General features: G+C 45.7%; 1 protein-coding gene across 2 annotated transcripts; it reads left to right on the top strand.

Moving 5' to 3' along the window:
- The first annotated feature begins 843 nt into the window (after positions 1-843).
- WDR91 (WD repeat domain 91) lies at positions 844-19293 on the top strand. Of its 2 annotated transcripts, none has more exons than XM_005480728.4 (15): positions 844-1028; positions 2663-2842; positions 3802-4009; positions 4845-4927; positions 7070-7194; positions 8951-9128; positions 9396-9554; positions 11605-11804; positions 12259-12409; positions 13889-13983; positions 14291-14459; positions 15152-15260; positions 16701-16813; positions 17578-17775; positions 18646-19293. In XM_005480728.4, exons 1-15 carry the CDS (start codon positions 906-908, stop codon positions 18808-18810), a joined length of 2256 nt encoding a protein of 751 aa, XP_005480785.1. In that variant the 5' UTR covers positions 844-905; the 3' UTR covers positions 18811-19293. The 2 variants fall into 2 exon arrangements, with proteins under 2 accessions (XP_005480785.1, XP_026653894.1); XM_026798093.2 differs by lacking the exon at positions 844-1028 and adding an exon at positions 1473-1593.
- Positions 19294-20409: the final 1116 nt, after the last annotated feature.

The raw sequence follows: 20409 nt of genomic DNA, 5'->3' as shown, positions 1-20409 counted from the left end.
AGTGGATAGACAAAAAGAAAAAAAATCTGGCTGACTGACAAAAGCTTATCTTTCTGTAGAATATAATGGAGTTTGAAATATTTTCTTTGCCTGAGAGATACCTGCCTGTTAAGTACTTACTAAAACCTAATTCACCACTAACAATTAACAGCAACCCAGCCTCCCATCTCCTGCACCCTTCCCTACAATGATTTATGTTCCATTTCCATGGAATAATCCAGGGCTTGGCTCACAAAACACTAAGATTCCTCTGCTCCCTGGTGCTAAATGACAGGCTTTACAACATGGATTTTTTTTTCCCAATAAACTGTGACACATTGGTGTGGGCAACGATACCAGACATACTCTTGCACGAGAGGGCCAGATCCAGGCCCAGCCAGGCCTGCCACAGCCTGAGGCGCTCGCCTGGAAAGCCCTTCCCGGCTTTCCACGGGATTAATGTCCCCTGCCTCGCTACCGACCGCAAGCACAGCCCAGAGGTAAGAGTGCCCGCCCCTGCTGCTCCGTCGGAGGTCGGGAGGCGCGGGCCGGCCGGGGGAAGCCCGTGAGGGGCCGCGCCGGGAGCCTCTGGAATGGCCCGCTCGCTCCGTCTATCAATCACCCCGCCCGTCAATCACCGCGCCCCGCCCCCAGCGCCGCCGCGCCTCCGCCGCCCGCGCCGAGCAACACCAGCCGCACGTGGCGGGCGGCCAATCGGCGCGCAGACGCCGCCCGGCGGCGACCAATCACAAGGCGGGAAAAAAGCGGGCTGGACGCGCCAGCGGGGTGGAGAGTGGGGCAGGGAAAAGGCGCGCAAGGCACGCCGGGAGCTGTAGTCCCGCTTGGGGCTGGTCTGGGCCGGGTCATCCCCTCCCCTCCCCGCCCCGGCCGTGGGCGGGCGGTGCCGGCGGCGCCGCGGGGCCCCCATGGCGGCGGCAGCGGAGCGCACGGACGAGCTGGTGCGGGAGTATCTGCTGTTCCGCGGCTTCACCGCCGCCCTGAAGCAGCTGGACGCCGAAATCAAGGCGGACCGGGAGAAGGGTTTCCGGGTGAGTGGCGAGCGCATCCCCGCTGCCGGCGGGGCGCTGGGCGCGGGTGCGCCCCTGGGAGGACGCGCTCCCCGGGCGGGCCGCGGGCGCCTCTCGGCGCTGCGGGGGCTGGGCGAGGGAGCGGGCCTGGCGGCGGAGGGAGCCCTCGGAGCCTCCGCGCTTCCCCGCTGCGCTGCGCTGGGCGCCGGGGCCCGGCCGGCCCGCAGGCGGGACCCCGCATCCCGGAGCCGCCCGGGCCGCCCTGCCGCCTCCCTCAGAGACGCGCAGGGTCCTGGCGGGGCTGAACGCTCCCCTCCCGCCCGGCTCCGGGGCCCGTCAGCGCAGCACGGCGGCTCCATCCCCTCGCCTGCCTTGAGCCGGGGCTGCAGCTCCCGGCAGCCGCCCCGCCCCGCTGGGCAGCCCGGCCGGCTGGGGACCCGTGACCCGCCCGCGCTTCCTCGGCTTCCAGAAGGGAAGAACGGAGGAGAGCCGCGGAACGAGAGGGCAGGAAGGCATTCCTTTGCCTGCGTCTTTTCTCGGTCATGGGATTTTTATCCAACGGCTTTGCAGCTCCCCTCGTTTGTTTGTATGTCTTGAGTACCAGCTGCCTTGACTAACTCGTCACAGAATTTGCCAGTCTCAAAAATCCAGTATCAATCCATTATGTGAGCTTCGTATTCCTGTAGCAACAGTTTTGGGCTTCGAATGTAGTGCTTTGAACAGTGAGATTTTTCTTTGACCAGCAGTATGACCACTACTTTTATCATTAATAAAGCATGTTGCTTTTATTTTTTAAAACACCCGCACTTTGCTGGCGACTTAATCTGAATTGTTGCCCAAGAAGGGTTTGCTGAAGTCACAAACTTCAGTTTTCTATATCTGCCAGAAGCCACGGAGATAAAAGTTGGGTATGTCCTAAGATATTAAGTGATGAGGGGGAGAGCAAGCCACATATTAAGCAACCTTAGTTTAATTTTATACAGGATGCAGTTTTTTCTTTTTCTGATGCCTGTCTTGGCCATCAGAAACCACTGCACAAAAAATCTATTCCCACACTACCATTCTGCCTTATTCATATTGCAGAAATTATTTCCGAAGAGACATAATGACAAAAAAAATATTCTTCTGCAAAATTTTATGCTTGCCTTGTTAGTAGATGATGTTACTAAAGATAAAGGTACTTCAAAAATTGCAATGGAGCAGAACTGACTTCCTCTTTCTGTTGGCTAAATGCAGATATTATTCCTTTTAGTCTAAAAGTAATATTTTTTTTTCAGGTGCTGCACTTGAATTTTAAATGTTTAATCACATTATTTTTTTTTATGATTATTTTCCACAGGCTTTTAAAGGAGGTGGAAAGTTTTGCTTGCTTGCAAAAAAATCCATCAGTTGGATTCAACAAAATGTGATACTTCTGAATATGTTGAACATGTCAAAAGCTGTTTGGCTATGCTCTGTCATATTTCTTTTTCCTTCCTTTGCAAAGTGCTGCAGAGTGGAAGATTGCTAATGCAAAATGCAGAGTGTTTCCAGGATTAGAAAATGGCTAATGCATAAGGATTGTACAGTCAAAGCTTCTCAGCACTAAGTTACAGAAAGTCTTGTGCCCCAGGGGCCCTTCCATGAGTGAAGTGCTCCTGTTTTGCCCTCTCTAGGTGGATAAGATAGTGGAGCAGCTGCAGCAGTTTGTGCAGAGCTACGACCTGGCTGCCCTGCGGGATTACTGGAGTTATCTGGACCGACGCCTCTTCAGCCGCCTGGAGGACGTGTACCGGCCAACGGTGAACAAGCTGAAAACCAGCCTGTTCAGATACTACCTGGTCCATGCCATCCAGGTAGGGTTTCATTTTTAGGCTGCTTTATAAAGGTCCTGGTCTCTGAAACCAAAGCAATAAACTGCCTCTGCGAGCCTCTGCCAGGCCTGCAGTTCATGTGTCATGATCAGGAGTTTGATGCAGACTCACATGACAAGCTTGTGTGCAGGATAGGGAAACTCGGGCAACAGGGAAACATAGTTTGCTGGGTGCAAGATATTCACACTCACATAAAGACAGGTTTCCCTCAGAAAGGGTAACAGTACTGCTCGCTCAGTCCTGCTCAGTTAACTTAGATACTGGCAGAGAACACAAGGTTCAAACTGGAACAAGGAAATGTGGAAGAGAAAATGAATGTCTTTTTGCTTGCTGTGAATAGAACAAAAAATCATGTGTGAGCTTAAAATGAAAGAGATTTTTTCTGTTCAAACCCTGGAAAGTCAATGTATATTCTCCCCTTGATTCTTCTTGGTTCCATTCCCTGACTGAAGATCAAGGTGTTAGTGGAGAAGTCAAAATCAAATACATCTTACTAGAAGTGTGCTTTTTCGTGGTTTGTTTTGCCATGTGCTTACCCTGAAGTGTGACAGTCCTGTCTGCATAATGTATCAATCGGAAACCCTTTCAAACTGCATGTGCTGTAGACTTAAGTAATTTGAATTATACTTTGGTCCTGTATATGAATGCTTATGTTAGTGCTCTCTGCACTGGTTTAACTAAAATCAGTGTGTTTGGTTCGATTAGTCTCAGCTTTTAAACAGGATTGTGGTGACTAGAAAGAAGTCTTCTGGATTAAGTACATTTGTGATCTTCTCCTACCATATTTGGGATTCTTTTGTTTCCTAGTGAATCTGTATCTAACCACTTGTTGTGTCAGGGTGGTGAAAATAGTTGTGTTCATAACAAAAAGCAAATGTTCCTCGACTGAATCTGGTGGCATGAATGACAGTGTGAGCCCTGTTCTTCTTGCTGTGTTTCAGAATGGCCGCAATGACAAGGCGCAGGAGTTTTTCCTCAAGCAGGCCTCCGAGCTCCAGAACCAGGCAGAGTGGAAGGATTGGTTTGTCCTGCCCTTCCTCCCTGCTCCAGACTCCAACCCCACCTTTGCTACCTATTTCTCACGCCAGTGGGCAGATACCTTCATTGTGTCTCTGCACAACTTCCTGAGCGTCTTATTTCAGTGCATGCATATCCTTCTTTGCAACTAATAGTTACATCTCCCTTACCCTGGTGGTGTACTTTCAGCAGTTATGCCAAGGATGTAGTACTATGGAACTTCCTGCTTTTAGGTGATTTTTTACAGTCAAGACTTAATAGAAAGTTGGTGTTTGCCAGAGGATGTTGGAATAGTTACTGCTGAATTATCTGATGATATGTGGTATTCCCTGGGCAAAACAATTGTGGTTGTTGCTGATGCTGAATCATCCTCATGCTAGTGACTAGAAATCGTGTGCACATCTTGTTCTGAAATGGTTTTACTCTTTTCTTGACATAGTACAAAACAGTCATACAGCCTTTGGTCATAATCCATAACTGTACTGGCATCTGCTGTTAGAACCTTCCTTGGGTACATTATGTTCACAACATTGCCTAGTGACAGCTCATTATAATAGAGCAGTTGATTTTTGGCAGGAATAAGTTTTTAGCCCCATGCTAGAGAGTTCTGTCTTGTTTGGTGATGGGCAGGCTTATGCTGCAGCTGGAATTCAGCTCATCTTGAACTGTTCAGTGTACAGTAAAGCAGTAATAGAACTTGTCTTGCCCTGCACTTCTGACTCTAAAAATAAATAATCTAAAAATCCTTGCAAAGTCCACATCAAATAGTTTGTGCAACAGCAAAGTGAAAAGTTGACTTAATTACTTAAGCTGTTGCTAATGTTGTGGTTGTGCACATACTTTTTGCTAATTGTATGGACTGGGCAGCTTTGTTTTTACAGGTAAGTGGCCAGTGTGGAGTGCTGGCTTTTAGGATTAAGCAAGGTGCACGCAAGTTATTACCTTGATTTTCTTTAACATTGCTTACCAGTTCCAGTCATACTGAACTTTGAAGCTGAATGTCTCAGGACCAGTCTCATACAAGAGGAAAATGAATCGTTGCGACATAAGGTCAGAACTGAGATCGCTCTTTAGCTGCTGACTGTGATGTGAGTTTTGTAAAATTGATTCCATCCAGTTGAGAACATTGTAACTGTTTTGTTTGGTGCAGTTATTCTAAGGCAGATTCTTTAAGTCTTTTGTTTTATTTTTATTTATCTTTCAATTATTTCCAGTAAACTTAGGGTTGTGATCATATTGTGAAATGTGTGTTTAGGGTATTCCTGTCCCTCTGCTGGAGGTGATTGTCTCTCCTCCCTGTGCTGTCTGACAGGTGACTGAATACTATACAAACTTGTTTTCTGTTACACTGCAAAGTTAAAACAAGGTGAAACTGGTAGCACGTTAGGGATGTATGTTGTAGAGTTATAGAATGGGTTGGAAAGGAATTGTGGCTGATTTTGTGAATAGTATTCAGTCACTTCCAGATTTTAGCTGATAGAGAAATAGAAGCAATAAAAATGGGTAGTAAATTCTGGCAAAGAGACAGAAACTGTTACTTCTGAAATGGCCCCTTCACCATGTTTGGTATGTACTTAAAGCAACTTGGACCAACTAATGGAAATGTTGTGAGTGTCTGTTTCCCAGCTCTAGATCTTACAGTAAACCATAAGAAGAGTCCATTAGTTCAGACAAAATGTTGCCCAGCTCCATGTCTTGTGTTTGACATTATCATCAGCAGATACTTAGGGACAGGAGGGTGTAACATGGGTCAGTCATTTCCGTGTATAACTTCTGGTAGAGAAATTTGTGAAATCTGCAGTTTAAGAACTTTCTAAACTATAGATCACATGTGGATGATCACATACAAGTAGGAAGGCTTATTCATGTAAGCAGAACTTTAATTTCGCTTCCTCAAACATACCAAGAAAAGCTCTTTCTGTATAAATACTACAGTAAAGTTTGTGCTTTACCTCCTGTGTTACAAAACATTGTTGTATGTTGTGTTTCCTGTTTGTACTGTTTTAATAGCTGTTCAATACTGTCCTAGAAATAGAAGTTAAATAGAATAATTGCTTTCAAAAAGGAGGCGGTTCTTTGGAAAAACCCCAAGATTTGTCACTCTGTACTGTATGAAGTTAGGTCAGTCAAACATTGACAGGAGGGCTCTGCAAAGATGGTCAGTGAGTAGGGACAGAAGATGAGATATGTTTTGCAATAGAGCTCTTTCATTTCCTCAAATTTCGTATTCTTTACTTTTAGTCAGAATAAACCTATGGTTTGTGTTTTGCATGTTGGCTGATACCGTTTGCAGTCTGGATTAAAGTTTTCTGACAAATTGACAGCAGTAAAACTAGACTTTCCCTTTTAGTCAACTCCTCAGGTCAGAACTACCTCTAAAATGCAGGTTTTAAAAAAGGATGTCAATAAATACTGAATTTTATGCTAGCAGAAATTAAGTAGTGATTCTGTTTTATGCTGCTGAAACAATGCAAATACATAAATAGCAAGCTAAGATTTCTAAAGCTCATTTTTCTTCCTGTATTTTCTGTACTTAAATAGTGTGTTAAAAAGAAAAAGAAATATATCTGAAAAACAAACATACAGAAACAGAAAAGCTTGAGGAGCTCTTTGTGTTAGAGTCACAGGCATAAACCACATCTGTTCCAGAAAGCTGCATCCTGAGGTTCCTCTCTACTAAAGGGAAAAAGAGATTATTTTCTTTCTCCACAGTGTGGAGATAAATCTCACTGTCATGCTTGGGAAGGAGTTGCACAGGGTATGGAGCTGGATTTCAGGGTGACCTGTTTTCTCTGACCTTGGTGCACCCTGCCAGCCCAGCAAGCCCTTGGCTGTGGGAAGGAGATTACCTTCTAGCTCCGTGCCTGCCCTGCCCTGCCTCAAACTGCCTGCATGGAGAGGGCCTGGTGAGCTCTGCCCTGCCCAGCTCCTGTTTCCCAGCGCCACTGATGTCCCCACAGCCAGCCCCAGGAGGGGAATGAAGGGTTTTAAGTAGGCTCCAGTTTCACGTGCCTAACGTACTGATTGTTTTGACTAATTGGACTAATGTAGTGCTCAGCCAGTCAGAGCAACTCTTTTCCTTCCCCGCCCTTCTAGAGCTGTTGAAATAAAAGGAGTAAACAACTTCAGTGAGTGGGAAGGAGGTGAATCTCAGCGACCCTGTGTTTACTTGGCTCTTTTCTCCTGTCCTAGCTGTTTGCTCTGCAGGCTGAATCCTCCCGCACGAAGAAAGAGGAACTGGAGGTGGAGCAAACAGTTCTGCATCACAAGTTGCCTGCATATGTGGCCAACATGGATCGACTGGGGGACTCTGAGCTGTGAGTGCCTGCAGGAGAAGAGCTGGGGACAGGCTCTGCTGCTTTTGTTGGGTCAGGGAGGTTCCTGGAGGGTCATTTCCATGTCCCCTGCCCTGGGATTCCATGCAGAAAGACATCCAGGCAGACCTAAGTAGGTTTAATGGAATTCATCACTGGTATCTCTCCCATCTTTTGGGAGGTTCTTGCAAACCAGTGAGAGCCCAAGCACACATGGAAGTGATTCTGCTCTGCTGTCAGCATTGCACTGAGGTGTTCTGGGCATCTAGGGCGCTGGCAGCAGTGCAGTGCCTGCAGTACTGCTCAAGTGAAGTGGATTGGCCCTTGATTCCAATTTACTTGAGTGCCTGCAGTGCCATAGGTGAAGGCCCTGTGTTGTTTTGTAGATACTGTTACTGTATGACCCAAAGGGATTCTTGTTACACAGGGATGTTTTCTTGCTGTTGTAAAGTCAAGGGAGAAAGAGCTTCTCTTCTGTGAGGCTCAGTTATGCACAGATTTCCTCATGAACTTGCTGCAGCTAAAAGTGTGTTTTATGGCTACATCTATTTTGTGCCTATCTCTGGAAATTAGGCAACATACACAGTGATACAGCTTCTCTAACTTTTATTTTTTTACTCCAGTACAGGACAGGAATAGGATTGATTAAATTATCCTGTTGCCAGTGACAGATAGAAATTGTAGCAGGTACTGCACACAAAATGTTCTAATCTAAAATTTGTCTTATTGGGTAGACTTAAGTGCTTATTGAACTGTCTTGGTGACAGCTCTGCAGTCTTTGCACAGTACAGGCTGCAGAGTTTAGCTTGTGATATATTTTTTTTAATTATGTGGAAAGCCCTGATGCTATCTGCATGTATGGAGGAGTGTGACATGAGGGATGGGGTAATTTATTCCTGTATTTATTTTTTCTCCATTTGAATTAGAAAAACTTGCCTAAGAAGTGGCATTTCTTGCATGTGCAGCTTATCTCTTAGTCTGGGGACAAGTTCAGTTGCTTACTGTCATGTCTCTGTTTAACCCAAAGCCCAGCTTTGGTAGAATAGTTCCATCCTTGCTGAATGGATAGACAGTGAATATTATTGTATTCCCCTTGTCCTTGCTGCCACTCTGCTCTCAGAGGAAGCTGTAGCAGAGTGAGGTCAGACAGTTGTGTTCTGGGAAGCAGCTGCTGCTCTTGGCATTGTGGACTGAGAAGGGAGGTGTTTATAATCATACAAATGGGCTGTAGCTCTCTTATTTTCTTTGGGTCTGGATTTTAAGAGATTGAAGGCTTGTGCCATAAAATTGTTGAACATAACTTGCTGTTTATCAAAGGGTGTTCAGTGAAATATTGGATGCTGAATGTCTCTCAAAGTAGGTCTGTTTTATGCTATGAATTGGGAATCCCATCTGAATAAGTCCTACAGAAATCTAAATTCCCCTGCCTTTCCCTTAGGGTCTTTCTAAACAAGCCAGATAGAGTGGAAGGAGTTTTAGGTGGCTCTAAAGGGGGTTCAGCAACAGTTTGAGCTCACTGTCTCAGTGGCATCTCTGAGAAGTGAGCGTTTGGTTACAGTAACTGTAATGACCTGCTTCAGGCACTAACGGGATATTTTCAAATAGGGTTTTAGTGCATAGTGGTGCAGTGGCTTGCAAATGAACATCTGTCTTGCAGTGCTTCAAACAGCTGCCACTTCACTCAACTGGGTGGTCTTTGGGCAGATTGCCTTGCTACCCTTTCATACTCCATTTGGTGGTGTTTTGTGTTTTTCATTAGTGATATGACCTGCAACCAGAGGAGTACAGCACATTCGCTTCAGTCCCGGGGAGGCTTTCTGTCCTCCTTCCTCTCCCAAAGTAAAAAGGGCCCCTCCAGACCAGTCCATTCAAGTGGGGCTTCTCCAATGCAGGCTAGCAGTATGCTGCTAGGGAAGAAAGAACCAACAAATCACCAGGTAATTCTCAACTCAAAGTTGCTCAGTCTCCAAGGAATTAACTTGCAGCATGGCACTGCTCCAAGCTTCTGCTTCCATCTGAAAAATTAAATGTCCTTTCCTGCCTTGCAAATGTGTGCTGGGCCTGAATGCAGCACAAGAACAGCTATTGTTATCTAAGAGCTTGGGGAGTCCTTGCAGGTGCTTGGTTGCTTTGCTGCTTCTTTTGCTCTTTGTTCTGCAGCCTATAGAAGCGTAACTTTGCCCAGTCACTTCTCTGCTTTCCAGAGTGCCAAAGGAAAAGAAGGAGCAGTGAGCTCTAAGGATGGGAAGAGCCACTTCAGTGGTTTGGTGGCAGGAGAGTCCAGTTCCCTGCAGCAGCGGCAGAAGCGCTTGCAAGAGCACGGGAAAGAAAGGAAAGAACTGTTGTCAAAAGGGACTTTCCAGGTACTGGTCAGCACTGCAGGGCTGGCAGGCAGAAGGCTTGCATTTCTGTAAAACTAAGTGGTAAAACAAGTGCAAAGTATTTCCTTTAAGCTTTGGAATTGCTAGTCAGCAATAACTGTATCAAAGGTTAATGTTTATAGTTAATCCAACTCCTGCACTTGGTTTATTTCAGTGTCCCTGGAAGTTAATCAGTATTGGCTTTTCAGGTGGAAGAAGAATTCTTTTGTCTCTGTGTTTTTCAACAGCCTGGTCCTGAGGTTTCATTAAGGTTTCATTCACTTTCAATGGTTGTGTTCAAATACCTTGTTAAAATCCCCATTCCCTGGGGGTAATGAACTTGGCTCACTCATCCAGCCAAAGTGAGTTCTCTTCCTGTAGGTTCTTATGCTGATTTGTACAGGCCCTGTGTAGAACAATAAAAACTAATATAAAATTTTCCTGGATAGGAATGGAACTTGCTTTCCTAACAACATTTACTTTTTGGAGTTTTTTGTACTTTACTGTTGCAGTTTTGCCTGGGGGTGTGCCCTGCTTTAAAATCTAAGGAAATACTAAAACTGTGTCCTGGATTTTAATTGCTGAAGGTCAGCACATTGCTTCTGTTCACCTGTGTGTTGCCTGGCTTTCAGCAGCCATGTTGTCAAAAAGTGCAGAGCACAGGCAGCATCTCAGCCCTTGTTGTTTTGTCTGTATGAGACATTCTGCCTCGTGGAGAAACAGTGCTGAGGGACTGTTGCCCTTTGGCCCTTTGTGGCTGTTCTGTGTGTGGGAGTGCTGGTTAAAGAGATGTTACTCTATCACTCAGCGTTCAAGGCCTTGAGAGAACTTTTTTATTCTTGGTTCATCTAAAACGCTTTCAGCATTGATTGGAAAATTGTAAAGCCCAATTTCTTAGTAAGTTTCCTTTCACTTCCCTTTTTCTAGAATGTTCCACATTAAGGCAGTGATTTTTGGGATGTGTGAAGATTGGTCCTTGTGCTCTTGGGGAAGCTCTTTAACAATCTCTTATACTCAAAGCATGTGAGCAAAAAGGAAACTGAAAGGTGGCACTGTTTTCTTTCACATGAGTGTCATTAACTCATGTTAATGAGTTAATTAACTCCCCACATTACCTAGCAGAATAATTCTTGGATTTATTTCCCAGTCTGTTCCAGCTCTGTGATTTCAGATGATTTGATTATGCAGGGCTTGGTCCATTGGTCCTGATGAGAAGCTACTGTAAATTAGGCAAGCATGTGTTACAGAACAGGAATTCATAACCATCAATACCAATACCATTTTGGGGACACTTAGCTTTCAGAGGATGGTTTATCAGAAGAATGCTAGCAGATGGTTTACCACCTTATGTGCTGTATCTGCTTCTTGTTCAACTTCTGGTGGCAAGGGAAGACTAAGCTGCTTCCAAATATTTCTGCAGTGCAGATCTTGTCTCATTCAGATACTGTCACTTCCTAAAACTCCATTTGTTCTGTCTGCCCTGTCAAATTGGGTTTTAAGCTTTTGGACTCGTGTGTCAGCTCTACTGTTGTCATCAGTCAGTTGGCTGCAGTGGTGACTGCAGTGTGCGCAGTCTAAACCTCTGGCAGATGAGGATAATCCATCCACTGGGGGTTGAGAGCCAAGTTTTTGTGCAGGTTTGCTGAACTGCATATTATACAGACATAACTTATATTGCTGAATGCAAGAATTCCTTGAAATATGTTGATTTTCTTGTGAATCTGAGCTCTGATGGCATGTAAATGGGCCTCTGATATTGGCTGAGGTATGCTAGAAATGTTGCAGTTCTTTTCATTCTTACAGGAAAGTATATAGCTGGCACATGGAGGGGGATATAAGGGACTCAGCAGCTAAGCAGGTCATATTAAATAGTGCAGTTGTGCAACACATGGTCCTTGTACTCAGAAAGGTCCCTGGCAGAAGGAGTGTTGGGCTGACAGTGCTTCTGTTTTGTTGCAGCTTCTTTTCTTTTTTTCTCCCAGCAGGCTGGGGTAGCTGAGGAGCTTGATATGGAGCTGCTTCCTTGTATTTCACACAGGATTTCTTCCTTCAGGGCCAAAGTGCTGAGAAGAAAACAGATACTAACACAGCTGAGGCAGAACCATGCTCAGAGCTGCAGGCTGAGCAAACAGAGACTTCAGCCAGAATGCCTGGCAGCAGTGCAGAGGCTGTGGGGGTCCGGCAGGAGCAGCCTTTCATCGTCCTGAGCCAGGAGGAGTATGGGGAGCACCACTCATCCATCATGTACTGCAGGTAAGGCACTGCCAGGGAGGGCTGTCCTGTAGAAGCCTCTGCAGAAGGATCAGCTGTGTGTGCCCTCTTTCTGCCAGCCTCTGTTCTGTCCAGCACATTGGACATGTACTCTCAGTTGCTGGGCAGTCAGGTTGGTGTGACTGAAAATAGCATGTAGCTTGTGCTACATGTGACAAAGGACAAAGATTTTTGAACAGAGATATTTGTGATTGGGCAATGCCAGCCAGGAAGAAAGTCTCTTGGAAAGCAGGTATTTTTTAAGGGCATTATGCTTTATGTCTGGAGCTTAGTGTGCTTTGTTGTGCCAGTTACTGTGAAGTGAGCAGGAAGTAGTGCAAAGAAGTTCTAATTCCAGCAGAAGGAACTGGTGTGTGGCCAGGAAAGGAAGGATTAGTGGGTTACATCTAAGAATTTGAGGGAGAAGAATATCCCATCAGTTTCATTCTACACACAGGGTTGATTGTTCTGGACGGAGGGTGGCCAGCTTGGATGTGGATGGGGTCATCAAAGTCTGGTCTTTTAACCCCATAATGCAAACAAAAGCTTCATCCATTTCCAAATCTCCATTGCTGTCCCTGGAATGGGCCACCAAGCGTGATCGGCTGGTGAGTAGTCTGTGTGTGGAAGTGCAGCAGATGATTTGGGGCCATGCTGCAACATGTTGCATGTTCACTTCTAGATAGCTGCACTGTGGATAAGATTGGGGCAGCAGTTAATTTCCACAGGGAACCAAAGCCTCTAGGGTCTAAAAAGAGCTCGAGTGGTGAGTGTGTGCTTTGTGTTGAGCAAGGAGTTCACCACTGCTTGCCCTGAAACAGAAATTCTGGAGCGCAGTGTGGGTAGAGCTGCAGGATAGAAGTAGTGCCTTTGAGAGAAATGCCTGTCTTCACACAGGCAGATGCAGATCACTCAGCAGCTTGTAAAGACAGGCAGAGGCAACTGAGTACAACAGCCTGTGGGAGGCCTGCAGCAGAGAGCTGTGGACCTTTACTCATACTCTGAGCCAGCAGCAGAGAAGGGGAAACAGGATTGTAGGGGTGGCATTTTACTTGTGCATAAAAAGGTGTGAAAAAAGTTCCATGGCCAGTTCTAGACTGGTGACTTAGGAGCTGAGGGTTTGTGTGTGCATGAGGAGCTTGGATCTTGTTTAAATAACATGGAAGTTTAAATGTTTCCTATATCCCTTTTTCTCTAGTTCTGTTACTAGAGAGGAGCCTTAAATGATACGCATTCCTTTGAGTCCTTGAACTGTTGCTAGTGTTTCATGGCCTCCTTTGGCAGATGCGGGGCTCTATGAGAAGGCTGGCCTGCAAATGAGGCAGTATTTTTTGCATTTTGGCACTGACAGTGTGTGGTTTGCTAACCCCAAAGGCCACCTGTGAAGAGCTGGTGCTAAAGCTTGTCTCTTCTTTGGCTTTTAGAAAGCAAGTTGTTGATGCAGTTGTTGCACTTTGTTTGTTCTGATGATTTTTCTTCTGCTTTGTGGAATTAATTTCCTTCTTGCTAACAGAAAGATTCTTCATTCTGAAATACATGTAGGATTCACCAGCAGATTAGGCACTGAAGAGACAAAGATCTGGCTTGCTCAGTTTTCTTTTATAATTCATCTCTTCATTACTTAAGTTTTAATTGAAATTGTAGCACTACTGATAAAGCATGTGTGAGCTCTTCTGGATGATTTCATCCTCCCACGGGTGAAAGGAGTTGGCTTCTCCTTGAATTTCCCACACAGTTAACAATCTTAAGCTTCTCTTTACTTGGACCCCTAAACATTGAGACTCCATACATGTTTTGCATCCCATAGGATTGAGCCATGATCTAGAAAGTGGTGTTTATGCCACCTTGGTGCCTATTAGATCTTTTTCTCACTTGGAAGCAGGATTTTTACTCTGACTTCTGTGGCTTTGGGGTAGTCCCACTCAGTGTGATTGCACAGGAAGACAGGATGTACCATAATGGAGTAATATTATATTTAGTCTGAATGCATAAATAGAAAAAAAATTACGAAGTGTTGGTGGTTGTTGGCCATCATCATTGTACTGCTCACTCACACTTTTTCCATCCACTTCCTTGCTGGTTTCAAGCTGTTGCTTGGCAGTGGGGTTGGGACAGTTCGTCTTTATGACACAGAAGCAAAGAAGAATCTCTGTGAAATCAGCATTGATGAAGACATGCCCAGGTAACTCTGGAATACTGATTTTTGTATATAAATAAATGGTGTTGGTTTTAATAGTAAACATCTTAAAGTTCCTGCTGCTTTTCTGCAACTGCAGGACTATTCAGCCTTCATCTAGAGGGCAGTCCCTGCCTGAGCAGTGTAAAACTGTTTAGGTAAATGGGAGACACTCAAAAACTAAGCAGATGAATCTGCCCTCCTTACAGTGCACCCTGTCTTGCAGACTCTTAATGGGAGAGCTTGTAGGTGAGTGTTTTGCATGAGGCAGCTGCAGGAGAGAGGTGATTGAGACCATGTGCCTGTGTTTCAGGATCCTTTCACTTGCCTGCAGCCCAAGTGGTGCCTCCTTTGTCTGCTCTGCAGCAGCCCAGAGCCCTGTCTCCCACATTGACTTCTCAGTAATCAACTCTGGGGGCAAAAGCATGAACCAAGTTCCTGGGAAGCTGCTACTGTGGGACACTAAAACAATGAAACAGCAGGTACTTGCTGGGTTTCTTTCCTTTCTCAGTCTGCTTGCTGAGAATGAGTGTCTTCTGTTTCAATGTCTAGGAGCCCTCTTTCTAAATTATGCTGACTTTCTTTTCAACACCCTTCTTTTTCCTCCTTTCCCCTCTGTCACATTCAGGATAAAAATAAATAATGTAAGTAGCTGCTGGATTGGGTGAAGTTTTTTGTTTTATTGGTGTGTTGGGATTTTTCTGAGGAATTCTTCAGAATAGTCCATGGCCTTGTTTCTATTCTGGCTGCACAGTTTGTGACTGAAAATATCCCAAGTGGATTGAATGATGCTTTGCTAAGGCTTTCTCCAGTTGAGCTGTACTGAAAGGTTTTTGTTGCTGCTGTTTCCCTTGCCTTCCCTGTTTTTAAGTGAAGTGCTGTCCCTGACATGTAGGAGAAAGCAACATACTCAAGCTAATGCCTGCCAGAAGCTGGTTTTGCAACCTTGAGGCCATGGCCAAGAAAGCTGTGGCTTGGCTGAGGTGAATTGCTGGTTTAGTGCCACAGTAAAATGCCGCTACCAGACCTTGAAGTCTGTAGTCATTAGAGGTGTAGGGCTCCAAACCTGAGTTCTTGTTACTAAATACCATTTTCTTTCTTCCTTCCCCTGGAGTTCAGCTCTTCAGCACCTCCAGCTCCATTTCTCAGCATTAATGCAGATTTTCCCTTCCAGCTGCAGTTCTCCCTGGAGCCTGAGCCCATTGCCATTAACTGCACAGCCTTCAACCACAATGGCAACCTGTTGGTCACCGGGGCTGCAGATGGGATTGTTCGTCTCTTCGGTACAGTGCAAAGGGACGTGGGGGTGTTAGTTGGTAGCCAGCTCTGAGGTGGCCAAGACTGGCATCTGGGCTTGGATCACAAATAGTGTGGCCAGCAGGATGAGGGAAGGGATTGTCCCCCTGCTTCTGGCACTGCTGAGGTTGCATCTCAGACAGCATGTTGGGTTTTGGGGCCCTCACTACATGAAATACATTGTGGGGCTGGAGCATGTCCAAAGAACAGAACTAAAGCTGGTAAAGGGTCTGGAGCACGTGAGGAGTGGCTGCAGGAGGTGGGGTTCTTCAGCTTAGGGAAAAGGAGACTGAGGGGACACCCTACTGCTTTCTACAAGAACCTGAAAGGAGATTGTAGCCAGGTGTTGGTCAGTCTCTTCTCCCAGGTAACAAGGGATCAGCCAGGAGGAAACAGTCTCAAGCAGCATCGAGGGAGGTTTAGATAGGTTATTAGGGAAACTTCTGTCACCAAAGGGATTGCCAAGCTTTGGAGCAGGCTACCCAAGAAAGTGCTGGAGTCACTATGCCTGGAAGTATTTAAAAGATGTTACAGATGTGGCACTTTTAAGCATAGTTTAGTGGTGCAGTTGGCAGTGTTAAAGTAACAGTTAGGCTTGATTATTTTGGAGGTCTTTTCTGACTTAAATGTTTCTGTGAAACTGAGTAGTGAGGTGGTCCCTAGTCCTCAGCTGGCTGCCTATAGCAGGGAGGCAGCTGTAGGATATGCTTGGAGACCAAGGTGGAAGCTGTTGTCTGCACAGGAGCTCTCAGGAGTGAATTAAGATAGACTTTTCCTGGAGGACATTGGCTGGAGACCCTGGTAGTGCTGCTGGATTCATTGTTTCTCTCCTGCTGAAGAGGAGAGTGAATTTGCTCTTAAGCCATGTGGTCTTGTGCTTTGCCAGAGAGCAGTACCACTAGAGGCTGAGTTGTGAGGAAAGCAATTAATGTGAGACCTTCCATTTAAATGCAAGGGCTTCACATCAGTCCTCCTTTTGGGAGCAATTTTTGTTTCTCAGGATTTTGTTCTCTTGAACCTGTCCTTGCACTAAAGGCAGCTCAGGCCTCCTACCTTTGAGTGGGGAGTCTGCTTCTTGTGCAAGTGGAGGCTGCAGTCCCAGATCTTTGGGAAGACAGATCTGTCAGCAGGTGGGAGGATGGGCAGGATCACAAGGGGAGGAGGAGGGCCAGTGGTGCTTGGATGCAGAATGCCTGCAGTTGTCAGTGAGTGTATGAGCAGCCCTGTAAAGTCCAGTAGTTATAGACAATGATTTTTGTGGCCAAAGTGACAGCAGGAGTACAGGCACAGAGTGCTGGGACTAGATTGGGCTCCCCCAGGCTGATTTGGAGGGCTGGCACAGAGACCTCAGGAACATAAAAGGCCTCCCTCTCTGCACCTCAGCTCTGTGTGAGTAGGAGGAGTGTTCAGTACTGCTCTCCCCTCAGATATGCAGCAGCACGGGTGCGCCATGAGCTGGAAGGCACACGATGGGGAAGTCTACTCCGTGGAGTTCAGCTATGATGAGAACACAGTCTACAGCATAGGAGAGGATGGCAAGGTAGGCTGGGGATGACTTCCTAGTGCTCAGCTGGCAGAGAGGTTACTTCTGGAGTCTTCTCCATATGGTGGGGACAATTGCAAAAATATGGTCAGATTCTGGATGAAATGTGGGCTGCTAACTGCAGTCTTAGGTGTGCAGTACCACCCTGCTCCAGGTAATCTGCAGAGAGAGTGGCTGAAAAATGTGTTCATAGTTGGAGCTGTCTTTGACCTTGTGTGCAAATCCTTTTGTTGGTGACATCCTTTTCCTAGACAGTCCATATGAGCATGACCTTTCTCTGCCCCCGAGATGACCACATTTGAGATTTGGGATTCACAGGGAGGCATATCCTTGACCACTTTACCTAAATCTCGTCAGCAGCTCCCTTTATAATTGTTATTGCAATTTTTATTATTGTTTATAATAAACACTTCAATCTCTGCAGTTCCTCAGTCTTCGGCAGTAGAGAGAGGTGTGGCTCAGGGAGGGACCTTGGCTGAGGAGTAAAGCAAATTCTCACCAGAGTACTGCATGCAGTGTGGAAAGACACATAGACAGTAGTGCTTGAGGAAGGCAGAGAATATCTTTGCCTGGATAGAAGGCAGTCTCACAGCCTTTGCAGCCTGTGTTTTAATAATATAGCCACTTAGGTATAGATATCAAGAATGCCATCTTCTATTGAGGAATACCCACTATTTTGCTTAAAAGCAAAAAAAGGCAACTGCACTTGCATCCCAGTTAATTTCATTATAGGCTTTTCTCCTATCTTTCTCTTATTCTAGTTTATTCAGTGGAACATCCATAAAAGTGGCTTGAAGGTGTCTGAGTATGACCTTCCCAGGGAAGCCACAGGTCCTTTTATTCTGTCTGGGTACAGTGGCTACAAGCAAGTCCAGTTCCCACGAGGGCGGCTTTTTGCCTTTGACTCTGAGGGCAATTACATGTTGACATGTTCTTCTACTGGGGGAGTCATTTTTAAGGTAAGTCTGAAAAGTAATGGGGACTACTCTTAAGTATCCATACAAACTTCTGTTAATTACAGGGGTGCAACAGCAGCCACTGGAAGTTTTTAAGCAGCACATACCCATCCTGGCTCTGTCAAAGCTGTTGCTCAGTTTCACACAGTGTGCATTTTAGCAGTGTGTAGTGAGTGTACAGCAAGTGTTTGGGTCCTACAGCTGGAGTATTTGTGCTCTTTCTTAAAGCCTAGCTTTAAGTGTCCAAGTGACTAGGACAAAGTTTTAATTACTTTTTTAATGTATGGATGCATGCCAGTTCAATGCAAAATGTATGATTGTTGACTGGTGCTCATGTTCAGTCTGCCTTCTGTGCCTGCTGATTCTATGTTAGATCCAGCCTGATCCTTGTTCCTTACTGTGTACTGAAATTAAACAAAGGGTAAGGCTGAATGGTTCTGAGTACCCAAATTTCTGTGCTTCATTAACAAGTGTTACTTATCACATGCCCATGCACTTGCAAGGCAGATTAGATGGAAGTTTTACTTTGCATCTGGGGCACTCAGAGCACCTGAACTAACATGAGCTATAGCTTAGGCTTATGTGCTTCTCATCAGTGTATGCTCTTAGCCTGCCTTGTTCAATTACTGCAGTTCAGTTGATGTCAAAAGTTGAGCTGCTGGAGAGCACATGCTTCTGTAGTGAGACTGGAAGCTTCCTTTCTCGTGTGTGCTACACATATCTCAGTATCTCTCTGATTTTCTGCTTACTTAGCATGCTTTCTGCATGCTCTTAGAGATACAGAGTCTCTATCAGGCTTTGGTTTGTCTTGTCAGGTGCGTTGCCCCCACAGAAACGTATCTCCTTAAAATCTTATATTTTCTTTCCTTTTAGTTAAATGGTGAGGAAAAGGTTCTGGAGAGCTGCCTTTCCCTGGGAGGACACCGAGCTCCTGTTGTCACAGTGGATTGGAGCACAGCTATGGACTGCGGGACCTGCCTCACTGCTTCTATGGATGGGAAAATTAAATTAACAACCTTACTGGCTCAAAAGTCTTAACCTGGACAGTACTGAAGGGGGAAAGAGCAATAGAGATGACAAACCCAGTGTTAACTCACAGGAACAAACTGCATGGGAGAGAAGGCAAAAAAGTCCCTCTTCTCAGTGTAGCTTTTGCCTCTTTATAAATACATTTGCCAAACCACTGTGCAACAGAATGCCAGTATGGGACTGGATCAGTGGCAGCACTGAAAAATAAGTCTCCACTAATCCATTGTGGCAGCTGGACTTCCCTCTGTTAGGGAGTCTTGAGTAGCACATGGCTAAAAGGCTGTGGTCACGTCTGGGTTCTGCAGAAGAAGGTGAGGCTGGAGGAAGCAAGCATGAGGCAGCACAGTGCATGACAGTAAGATGACTCAAACTGGAAAGGCTGATGAGAAACCAGAGTATTCTTGGTATAACATTTGTTGTTATTATTTTGTTAGTTTGTTTTTATTTGTTTTTTTCTGTAAAAAGAAAATATTCCCTTGCATTTGAACTCTATGCTTTGTTCAGCAGTTGCTGCAAAACATGGAGGGGTGGTGAGGGCAGTGATGTGCCAAGTCTCCTGCATGCAAAAAAGCTCTTGTGTTCCCACCAGGTGCTTCCAGCACCGCATCTGCACACCAAGGTGAACCAGACATCCAGGAAGAAAAACAACTGCGTTTGCTTGGATGTATTGTGTTACCTTGCTACCAACCAGAGCAGAAATTTGAGTCAGACTTTGAAATACTTGTGTTGGAGTTCAGAAGCTACATAATGCCTAGCAGGTACCTGATGGTGGAGAGGGGGAGGGAGGGAGGCCAGGACCAGTCTGGCCCTGTATAGGGCTCTCTGTCACTGGAGCTGTCTCTTCCCCCTAAGCCCCCAACATCAGGCAAGTGCTGTGCTCAGGCATTGCAGAGCCCTTGAATGGACTAAGCAGATACATTTCATCTGCTTACACATTGCCATGGAGCTTTCTGCTGCTTGTGTCCTTGGCCTGTACTGGGAGTTTGTGGTACTGTTGTTCCTTGGCAGAGCATACACTTTGCTGGAAAATGAATGGCCATTCATGAGCCATATGGGTATCCATGCTCACAGACAGCTGTTCAAGGATAACACTGCTGGATACTGAAATCCTCACTACAGGCATATTCATGCTACAGGTACCAGTTGTCCATGGAGTAACTTGCTCCTGCTGACTACACTCATAACGCTGCCTTCCATTCTCCAAGATTGACAGGTCTCCTGCCAGACTGACATCTAAATACAGGGTTTCCACCTCAGTGGGATATGATACTAATGGTGCAACTGCTCTTCATGCCAGTCTGAGCTAGTGTCCCCTCAAATCCAGTGCTGAATTCGAACTGGCTTCAGGAATTCCCAGGGTTTGTCTGGGAGTTTAGAGAGCTCTCAAATAGGAGCCTTTGTTTGCCTCTCAAAAGGCCAAGAAAGATTGTGGCTGTATTCCAAACCCTGCAGTGCTGACTACATTGCATAGGGGTTTTAGAATTTAGAATTACAAAATTACAGAATGGTCTGGATTGCAAGGGACTTAAAGCTGTTCTAGTTCCAACGCTGCCATGAGCCCAGCCACCTTCTACTAGACCATGTTGTCCAAAGCCCCATTTAATGTGG

This window comes from Zonotrichia albicollis, chromosome 4, assembly GCF_047830755.1.
Source record: "Zonotrichia albicollis isolate bZonAlb1 chromosome 4, bZonAlb1.hap1, whole genome shotgun sequence".
Lineage (NCBI taxonomy): Eukaryota > Metazoa > Chordata > Aves > Passeriformes > Passerellidae > Zonotrichia > Zonotrichia albicollis.
Note: the sequence above shows the minus strand (reverse complement) of the source record. Positions and strands in the feature narration are given on the sequence as shown.